The 10,857-nt window shown below is 42.0% G+C and overlaps 1 protein-coding gene and 1 pseudogene across 1 annotated transcript; one reads left to right on the top strand and one right to left on the bottom strand.

The window, feature by feature from the left end:
* Positions 1 to 290: 290 nt before the first annotated feature.
* On the top strand, positions 291 to 1,886 carry LOC104453584 (gibberellin 2-beta-dioxygenase 6). Its single transcript, XM_010068187.3, has 2 exons — positions 291 to 1,183; positions 1,342 to 1,886. The coding sequence occupies exons 1-2, from the start codon at positions 383 to 385 to the stop codon at positions 1,582 to 1,584; spliced, it is 1,044 nt and encodes a 347-aa protein (XP_010066489.2). The 5' UTR covers positions 291 to 382; the 3' UTR covers positions 1,585 to 1,886.
* A 676-nt stretch (positions 1,887 to 2,562) lies between these two features.
* Positions 2,563 to 10,082, bottom strand: LOC104455601 (annotated as a pseudogene).
* Positions 10,083 to 10,857: the final 775 nt, after the last annotated feature.

The raw sequence follows: 10,857 nt of genomic DNA, 5'->3' as shown, positions 1-10,857 counted from the left end.
TTTGAAGATTTTAATATCACAAAAGATAGATCATTGTAAATATATCAGAATGCATATAATTTGGGATATTTTTTTTTTTTTTGACTTTCTTCCTAAAAAGTTATCATTAATTTTCGTGGAAGCCTCTTGACTCCCCCGCCTTGTTTTCTTGGGGAGACCGGGCCTTTCTCTCTCTCTCTCTGATTGGAGACGAAGGGGAGAGGGGAAACGCTCTCATGCTGCCAACTGTCGCTATATTTGGAGCGCCGCCCTTATTCCCTCCCCCTCCCCAGCCTTCGTCCCCGTCCGTTTGTGCTCTTTCGCCCTCGCCACTCCTCTCCCCACTTATAAATACGAGCGGCCACCGCCCAACCCACAACTCTCTCCACACGGTGTTGGAGCGATGGGCTCGATCTCAGACCCACCCCTTCTGTCCGACTTCACCCAACTCCTCCGGAGTTGCCCCACCGTCTCCTCCTCCTCCTACTCCCCCTCCTCTCCGGCCCTGAATGCCGATGTGGTGACGCCCCGGGAGTGCGAGCTCCCGGTCATCGACCTGAGTGGGCTGCGCAGCGAGTGCAAGGCGGAGAGGCGGTCGTGCGCAGCGGCAATCTGCAGGGCCTCCACGGAGTGGGGATTCTTCCAGGTGGTGAACCATGGGATCAGCAGCGAGCTGCTCGGGGAGATGAGGAGGGAGCAGGGGAAGCTGTTCGAGACACCCTTCGAGACCAAGGCCCGCTCTGCCCTCCTCAACAACTCCTACCGCTGGGGCAATCCTGCCGCCACCTCCCCTGCCCAATTCTCCTGGTCCGAGGCCTTCCACGTCCCCCTCACCAAAATCTCCGATCCCTCTTGCTACGGGCCGTTCATCTCTCTCGGGGGAGTAATGATGGAGTTCGCTGCTGCCATGTCTAGGCTGGCCAGGACGCTGGCGGGGGTCCTGGCGGAGAACCTCAGGCATCGGGACTGCAGCGCATTCGACGAGACATGCCACGAGAGCACGTGCTTCCTCCGGCTGAACCGCTACCCCGTGTGCCCGCTCTCGCCGGAGATGTTTGGGTTGGTGCCCCACACGGACAGCGACTTCCTGACCATACTTTACCAGGACCAAGTGGGAGGCCTCCAGCTCCTCAAGGACTCCCGATGGGTCGCCGTCAAGCCCAACCGAGACGCTCTTATCGTCAACATCGGAGACCTTCTTCAGGTAAGAAAGCACAATTCAAAACAAAGTGCCCAAAGTCAGTAGCGTCACGGGTTCATCCAATCCATGCTTATCCAGTCCTCCAACGGACTGACTTTTCTCGTGTCTTGAACGAGGACACTGATTGACACGAGTACGAATCGGTCATCTTTTTTGGGCAGGCGTGGAGCAACGACGTGTACAAGAGCGTGGAGCACAAGGTGATAACGAACGACCAGGTGGAGAGATACTCTGTCGCCTACTTCCTTTGCCCTTCGTACGACTCTCCGATCGGGAGTTGCACAGAGCCCTCCGTCTACAGAAAGTTCACTTTCGGCGAGTACCGGAAGCAAGTCCGAGAGGACGTCAAGAGAAACGGCCACAAAGTTGGTCTCCCACGTTTCAAGCTACAAATGAGTGCATAAAGACAGTTCGTTTGATTGAAATATACGAAAGCCATCCTATGCGGACTTCCATCTTTTATACCAATGCACAATTCTGAGAAATTATTGGTTTATTAAAAGAAAATGAAGAAGGAGAAGAAGAAAAAAGGGAAGAAAAGAGACGGAGGACAATTTTTCTAGGTGTCTTACGATGTATCTGTAAATCTATAGCATACCATCTATACTCTGCAGCCTCCAAAAAAGCAAAGAAAGGGGCGGCACATCATGTGTAAGTCAATATGGCCTTTGTATAAGATCTTTTTGACAGACAATATTAGTACTTATATGTGAAGCCTTTTTGATTCTCTCTCTTTTCATTCATATCTCACATGTCATGTCAATTCTCTCTTTTTTATCGTTTGACTGCAAGTCATTCGTATCTCATATGTCATGTCAACCCTCATAAGCTTATTCATTGGGATCACCGTGATTTTTTCTCGCCTTGCTTGAAAATTTTTCTAAGAAAACAGTTGACGATGATCTTCTCGCACAAGGATGAGTTCAGCGCAGTGACCACCTCAACTTCCTCGAGGATGTGCACCTCGCCCCTCTCCCTCGTGGGCGCCACATCATGTATGAGTCAATATGGCCTCTGTATAAGATCTTTTTGACTGATAACATTAATATTAACTGATGTCAAGCCTTTTTGATTCTCTCTATTTCATTTGACCGCAATTAGTGTTCTATCTTCATTAAATATGGCGGCACATCATGTATGAGTCAATATGGCCTTTGTATAAGATCTTTTTGACAGACAATATTAGTACTTAAATGTCAAGCCTTTTTTATTTGATTCTCTCTCTCTCTCTCTCTCATTTGACCGCAATTAGTGTTCCTTTTCATTCATATCTCACATGTCATGTCAACTCTCTCTTTCTCTCTCATTTGATTGCAATTAGTGTTCTCTTTTCATTCATATCTCATTTGTCATGTCAACCCTCATAAGCTTATTCCTTGGGATCACCATGATTTTTTCTCGCCTTGCCTGGAAATTTTCCTGAGAAAACAGTAGGCGTAATTGACAACGATCTTCTTGCACAAGGATGAGTTCAGCTCGGTGACCACCTTGGCTTCCTCGAGGATGTGCACCTCGCCTCTCTCCATTGCTTTCTGCATGATTTGCATCTTTCTTCTGCTTCAAGGATTGCTGTCTCTTCCTTGTGGTTGTCATCATTGCTCTTGGCCTCGGAGGAAGAAATACGAACAGGATGAATTCCTTCAAGTTGTTCATCAATTGGCGCTGGAACTCATGAGGGTCCACTCTCTTGTCCTTGTATCCGTACTGCACGATGCAGTGGAACTTCCTGATGCTCCTCGGTTCAACCTGTCTGAACAAGAACTGCTCCTCCAGCTCGACCTCGCTGATTGGGAGGCTCTTGAATGAGATGACTAGAGAAGAATGGATTGACGGACTATTAGCCACAAAATGTGATAATATAGGGGGAATGCTCTGCACGAGCTCAGAGTAGAGGAGGGCAATCCCGGGGACCCTTTTGATGCTTGGGTTTGCGGCAAGTTCTCTGATGAACTCCGTTGAGACCTTGTTCTTGAGCTCGTACATGTACCATTGCTTTTGGACGTATTGCCAAATAATCATGACCATCATAAGGAGGGCTGCAACACAAGTCACAGGAAACCGCCCTCTATGAACTTGTAGAAGACTTGACGAGAGAGAGCAATTCGATCGAACCAAAGATGGGGAAGAAGAGCCCGATCCACCATATGTTTGTCTTCCATATCACAAGCATGATGAGAGTGACCATGCAAGTTGTGATCACCAGGACGCTCCCCACAGCGATTCCTGTAACCAAACTTTCAGGAAACAAATCAAATTATAAAAGCCACCAAATTAGGTCCAATTGGAATTTTTGAAGGGTGCCAATCTTTAGGCCGGTCTAGATTGATATAAAGTTATTAGAAGTTTCGAATTCTCATAAGCACTGGTTTATTACTTATTGGTTTATTGAGGTCAGTAAGGTGTTTATTGAAGATGGCGCTGCTTGTAAATTAATAAGCATTGGAACGGTTCAAATTAAAATGCTTGATGGAGTAGTAAAGAATGTTGACTGACATGAGGCATGTACCAGAGTTGAGAAGAACCTTTTCTCATTGAGTACTTTTGACGGGTTCGAATATGGGATCTTTACTGAAAGTGAAGTTTAGTCTCTCAAGGTTTGCTAACGTTGACTTGGGGGAAGATAAACTACGAATTGTATCTCATCTATGAGATGATAATGATTAGCTCATTTGCTAGTTTCTTCGAGGCTTTAGGTCAGGACATGACACAGTCATGATCCAAAAGACTTGGACGTATGAATTATTTTGAGTCGAAGGGGTCTATTGTGAGATTTTTGGACTAAGAAGCTGAACATCTGCGAAGGCTGTGACATGGATAATTAGTAGAAAGTGAAGTTAAGTTCACCGGATCTCGGAGGCAAGCTGCGTATACTCAGACTTGAGACCCTCTTAAGTTTCCTCCAATAGTGGTGTTAGGTATTTGTTATTCGTTAATGGCACTTCAAGGAAAGTGAGAATTTGTCTTCTTAAGCACAAGAGCAAGGTGCTTGATTGGTTCAAGTCTGAAGATGATGGTCAAAATGTATATAGAAAGGGAAATATTTGCCTAAGAATTGACAAATGGTTGAAATTCTATTTTGAGGAACTTAGCCATTTTTGCACAGAGGAAGGCATGAGAAATATCACACTAATGTCGATTCACCATAGTTGCACAGAGTTGCCAAATTTGATAAACGAAATTATTTTAGAGAGAGCTCACTCTTTGCTTCCCAATGCTAGATTAAATAAAGATTTCTAGGTCAAAGTGGTGAATTTCGCTTGTTGGTTAGTGAATAGATCACCATTACTAGCAATTGATTAGGAACTTAAACTTGGTTTGTTAAGCCTGCTAAATACACTGAATTCAAAGTGTTTGCTGCATAGTGTGAAGAAATATAGTCTGTGGTGTATTAAGGAAGGATTACTGGAGTTTGTGTTGTGACATCCTGAATTTTCAGAATTTATTTTCGATTAAATAAATCGGGTCTTTCGTCAATGTGCCGATAGTGTTATTCTCTGAGTTGATCATTCACGAGATAACTAGAATATTTGGGGAATTAATTAAGGAATCTAAATGTAATGGACTTGAGAATTCGACTAGGAATCGACTGCTCAACCGTGTCGATCTGCAAGGATCATTATGACATTGTCAAAATTGATCATCAGAGATAAGTCGATTCGATTGAGATATGTGATCAAAGTGTGGGTGATTCCACCTGATTGCAAAATTTTCATTAATCGGCACTAAATTGATTTTTTGTCGTTTTGGGTACCCTGTGTCTATAATTATTATTTTTTTTGGTAAGGTACCCTGTGTCTATAATTGATACATTGTGACTCAAGATAAATCGATCACGGGTCAATTGCACCAAAAATTTATAAAAGTAACCCGATAGACTAGGTCACGCTAAAAGCGCACTAAAGTGAAATTAACTGTGAATTTGAATCCGATTTTAGAAATTGAAAGTTCTGTCATATCACGGCTTATTTAGGAATGTCTATTCATCCTTCGAAGAATTTTGGTGATTCCAAGATTTTCACGGAAATTCGATTAGGACGTTTCGGAAAATGAACAGAAATTCGAATTGGCCGAATTGAAGAGATTTTCGACTTGCAAACCGAGCTACTTGATAGAGGGGAATTGTAGAAATTATGTGGGCTTTTTCTACATCAAAATTGGATGTAGAATTTGAGAAATCATCGAAGAAATTAATGTCCCAAAAATGTGAAATTCGGATCTAGAAGAAGGCAGCAATTTTGGACTTCAAAATTTGGATTATTGATGGATTTTATGCAAGAAAGTAATAAGAGACATTGAGATAAGTTGAGGGCTAGTTGAGGGACCATGCATTTAAGAATTGGGATAAGCTTTATTGACTTTTTTTTCTTTGTTCCTTCAAATCTTCCATTGCACGCCTCTGCCGCCGCCCTCTCCCTTTTTTGCTTCGAGCTCTCTCCCTCACAACAAAGGAACGGAATCACTCTCTCTCTCTCACCAAGCAGACCGAACTCTTCTCTCTCAGCTTCTGCCGTTCCTTTCATTATTTTTTCATTTCCTTCCACCGCAACAACCCTCCATCTTCACTCGCCCACGCCATTTGTCCACGAGCTGGCCTTCCGTGGTCAACAACGCCACTCACAGAAGCAAATTGTTGACCCCATCATTTCCCTTCTTCGGTGTTGCTTCGTCGTCCGCCCCATCACCCCACGTCCGAAGCTGCCATCACCACCGAATCCGTCTCTCTCTCTCTCTCCGCTGCCTGCAGCTGCCATTTATGTGTCTTCATTCAGCCACGCCTGGTCAACAGCAAGCCCACAGAAGCTCCTTGGTTGACCGAGCAGCTCCACTTCGCTGCCACTTGGCCGTCGAGCCATCAAACGGCGTTTCCCCTCACCAAGCTTGACTGCTGTTCGTCCATCTTCCACGAGATCAGCAAAGCAGGCCCAGCAGCCGCGTGAAATCAGCCGCTCCTCAGCCCATCATTTGGGCTCAACCCAGCCCACAAGTGCAGCAGCCCAGTTTTTGAGGCCCAATTCCAGCTCACTTGAAGTCAGCCCAAGAAGCCAGCAAAGCCCATGAAAATTCAAAGCCCGTTCAGCCAACTTCAGGCCCAGCCCAACTCAAGAACAAATCTCAGCTTGGGCTGAGATTTGTTAGGCCAAGTTTAGGCCTGGTCCAAGTCCGCTGACACCGCCGAAAATTCGGATTTCAGCCGCCGTCGCGCCGTCGTCGTGGTGAACTGGTTTTCGTAATAAACCGGTGAGTTTATGCACTAAACTCTTCTTAGTAGGCTAATCATGTTTAATGGGTGTTTAGTTTAATTTAATTAGGAATTAGTTGGTTAGTTAGATTAATTTAGTGATTTAATTATGTAATTATGCATGTTAGGTGGTTAGATTAGATTAAGTGAGGCCTAGATAATTTGTACTATTTATCTAGAAGAATTCGGGAATTTTTCGGGTCCATAACGGTATTTAATTTAGTGATTTTAGCCTAATATAATATTTTTGGAAATTAAATTGAGTTATTTAATTAATTTTAGAAATTATTTAATTATTAATTATTTTTTCAGAAATTAGGCCGGGATAGATAGCTGGTGACCGGAATTTCGTGCTGATTTTAATGGTGTGGTTAAATTCTGCAATTGAGTGTTAAATTATGCAAATTGAGTGCTGATTTATTTTTGGTATTTAATTCCAAAAATTGTGAATTTCCAATATTTATCCAGAAAATCCCAGGTGTCAGATTTTGACACCGAAAATAGTTTTAGGTACTATATAAAATAGTGGGATTTTAAAAAGGAAGAATGTCAATTTTTCTGGGTTGAGTTGATCGTGTACCTACACACAACTAATTTACAATATATTTCTAATACGAAGAAAAATGTAAGATTCACCATTTTAATTGAAGCATTTAAGTACAATGCATGGTGCCTTGGGTCATATTTGAGTAATCGTGTGATGGTTAAGAGAAATCGTCCCAGGCTGTTAAGCTAGACGTTATCCCTATTTGGGATACCCCTAGACAACGGGAAGCCGGTTGCAGTAGATTTTGGACCCTATGCTCTTTCGGAAAAGCTATCTGAAAGAGACATGCCGTGTACAATGGGGTGAGAGGAAGCCTGGCAATGCTAGAAGACTACCGAACAGAGAGTAGGTCGTGCTATATGCTGAGATCAAAACTAGGAACGCATGTGTAATTGAGTTGAATGTGCCGGATTATGGGACAAAATTGTGTGGCACGATATGGGATGTGTCATAACGATTTGGCCCTATAATCAGGACTCTTGTTCTTATTTGAGAATTTCAGTATGACGTTCCAAGTAATTGAGCTTAGTGGTTGCTCATGCTTTCATGCTGTCTGAGATATAAACTATACTGACCTGCAGGGTGAATCTGAGACGAGGTAAGTATTGTGTGGTTAGGATGCTTCTAGGCGTATTTCCCTTATAATCGGGGTTTAGAGTGTAAACTCGCTGAGATTTATATCTCAACCCGTCGTGGGCTAAATTTTCAAGATTGTCGAATGGAGAACCTGGAGTCGAGAGGAGGTGATCTGAATTGTAGGTCGGTTAGGACCGCTTCTTTTTGGAAAGTCAATTTTTGTAGTCTTTTGGTCATAGACCTTGTACATGACTTTATGTGAATATAAAAGCATGTTTCATTTTGTGAATTTGTTGTCATGCTTTTCTATCCCGAGATGATTGTTGTCAGGGGATTTATTTTTCGCTTCCGTAGGTGCAATAAAAAGAAAGGGTTGACGACTTGTCCTGAGAAGTCACAAAATTTTATCGACCAGAGAGGGATGGGCACGCGCTCGAGGACCGGGGTGTGACATGTGTCCATAGAGATGTTATCTTTGACAAATTTACTTAGTTTCATAAGAGGGAGGGATCGATTGCAAAGAAAGATACAAATGATATGTAGAAACAGGTGGAGCTTCAAAGAGAGCCTACGTATGTTTAGAGTACAATAGATGTGACATTGTCTGCAAAATTGTTATTTTCCATAGTAGTTGATAGTTGTTCATAGGTCTAAATTAATGAAGCTTCAAGGTGGTTAATGAAGTTGGATGGGATAAAGGACCAATTGCATGCAAAAACTGATTTAGAAACTTGGGTCCACTAGAGATAGTTTCTAGTTTGGAGATGTAGAGAGTGAAAACCGTTGGAATGTTGTGAGTGACTTGGAGAAGTTATGTCGGAAAAGCATTGAGATGCTTCGATGTGTGATTGAGAAATTTTGTAAGTACCCTACATGCTACATATCAAATATTGTTTAGACTATCACTCTGTACTTGGATGGAGGTGGAGCGCTTGTCCCATGCTTCACATGATAGAACCATTGGTTGTTTAAGTTATTAATGGATAATACTAGGCTTGATCTTTCACATCCGATTAGGAACATTTATGATTAATCTAGGTGAATATAGTGATGCTATGAAGTGGATCCTACTAATTTTATTGGGGATATCAGATGTTGGATATGTTTCAGAGGATGCAATTTAAGTAGTGTGGCGGTAATTAGATTTGTGAACCCTAAGGTCATGTAGGGAACATGCTGGATGGTCGATTTCCAAGCAGTAATGCCTTTACTTCTATCGGTTGTGTTGTGAGTTAGAAGATGTCATTGAGAGACATGATAATTTCAGGAAGATTGAGATTGGAAAATAGTGACAATAAAGGAGTTGAAGAGGAGGTGCGGTCTAATGAATTAGTTATCGATATTGACATGGGACATTGGATTGATGCGGTGGCTAGTGAAAGCTGGAGATATTGCTAGAGAATTGAATTAATTGGTGACCCATATTTCAACATAAGAAATCACATGTTAGGAGAGGATTTGACAATGAAGAAGCTTCTTGCAGCAGAGAATCCTACTGATGTGTGGACAAAGTCCATTCCTCTAAACAAGTCCAAGCTCAACTTGGTCTTGATGGATGTTTGCAATGGTTGCATGCTTTGATGGATGTTTGCAATGGTTGCATGCTTCCACGCAATAATAGAGTTGACACAAGTGTTAAGATTATTTCTCAAGTTTAATTTCACAAAGGAAACTCCATCTAGATAGAAGTTCCAAATCCGAAAATCACTTTTGTTTTGATGTCTGAATAAGTAAGGAATTATTGAAATGGTTTCCATGTTAGAGCTGGATTTAGGTTCCCTAGTTTGATTTAGCAAGTCAACTAAAAAAACATAAAATAGAATTCTATTATATACTAAAGCAAACAAGAGAAGTGTTAGGATTTTCTCACTATGAGTTTTTTGAGTGAGTTTTTAGTAAGTGATTATGAGATTATACCAGTGTGTTTTTCTTTTGGTGTAATCTAGCATTAAGGAACACTTGAATGATTGTGTAAGCTGTGCAATTCGCCGGATTCATAATGAATTTCTTAGTGATTGTCTCTCCTCGTAAAGTAAGTATCAACACTTAAATCAAACCACATTTTGTCATTCCTCATTAATTTCTCCAATGACTTCTTTTTCCTTGCGTTACACTCGAGTTACAACATTCGTTAGCTTCTACCTTATTTCACAACTTATGACAAACATATATTGGTGATCGAATTCACTGCAGTCTTTTAAAAAAACACGTGGGACCCGCATATGTTATGAGGTCCTCTCATTGTCTTTTGCTATTTTCGATCAATGTGATTCAGTGACCATTCAAAGGTTGCATCCTAAACAAACATAGGCATTCACATTTCCGTAAAGACGGACGGAAGAACTCAATGCGATGTTTTCTTGAAATCCAGTCAATATCAAACGATGAAAAGGAATTACTTAGCCGATGAAGAACATGGCTACGTGCAAAATTTGCAAGAGTCACCTTGACCGGCCTCCATGTTGAGGGAGTCGAAGCGACCTAGTTTCGCCCTTGAGACCTTTCACTCCTTCATGTTCCGATTCTTCTTCTTCCTCCATCTCCGCCACCTCCTCCACCAATGAGTGTCTTGTAGAACTTTTTCTATGTTTCTTTCTTCATTGTCAAGCGATGACTCCACTCTTCACCGGGCCCCGAGAGTTGATGACTGAAGTTTGCTTTTTTAGGCAATTTCACATATTGTTAGAAAGACGAGTTTGTTTTGCGGGACCAGGCTTCATCGGTCGGTTTGGTAGGTCGCGCGTTTTTGTGGCTATTCTAGAATCTTATTTGAGATATATTTATCTGTGTGGCAGCTGTCTTAGTATATTAATTATGTGCTGGCCCTAAAATCGTGGTGTGTCCGGAGCAAGATATTTCTTTTTTCCCCTCCTTTTCTTTGTCAATTTTTGTGCCTGTGTACATATATCTATCTAGAGAGAGAGAGAGAGAGAGAGAGAGAGAGAGAGAGAGAGAGAGAATTATCAAAAAAATGTTAAACATATGGTAGTTGTGCTTATTTAGTCATAAACTTTTTTTGGCTAATTCAATCATTAACTTTTTTTCCATTTGTGCTATTTAAGTCCATTCAACTAATTTGGTCTGGTTGGCGCCGATCATCCATTGGCAACGGTGAGGCTGCCCTCATTAGCCCTTGCCTCTGGCCAATCATCGCCGACGAGTGGTTGGAGGAAGAAGGAATAAGGATGGAAAAAAAAAGCGAGAAAAAAAGGACAAAGAAAAGAAAAAAGAAAAAGAAAAATGAAAAAAATAAAATATTATTAAAATTATCCATATTAGTATCAGCTGGTCGGCTGGCATCCATGTTAGTGCCAA

Source organism: Eucalyptus grandis, chromosome 7 (assembly GCF_016545825.1).
Source record: "Eucalyptus grandis isolate ANBG69807.140 chromosome 7, ASM1654582v1, whole genome shotgun sequence".
Taxonomy (NCBI): domain Eukaryota; kingdom Viridiplantae; phylum Streptophyta; class Magnoliopsida; order Myrtales; family Myrtaceae; genus Eucalyptus; species Eucalyptus grandis.
Note: the sequence above shows the minus strand (reverse complement) of the source record. Positions and strands in the feature narration are given on the sequence as shown.

What these genes read in the sequence shown, in the direction of transcription:
- LOC104453584 (XM_010068187.3), top strand. Translation starts at nt 383, where the DNA reads ATGGGCTCGATCTCAGACCCACCCCTTCTGTCCGACTTCACCCAACTC. An exon ending in ACATCGGAGACCTTCTTCAG is followed by an intron (nt 1,184 to 1,341) that starts GTAAGAAAGCAC and finishes TTTTTTGGGCAG; the next exon opens with GCGTGGAGCAACGACGTGTA.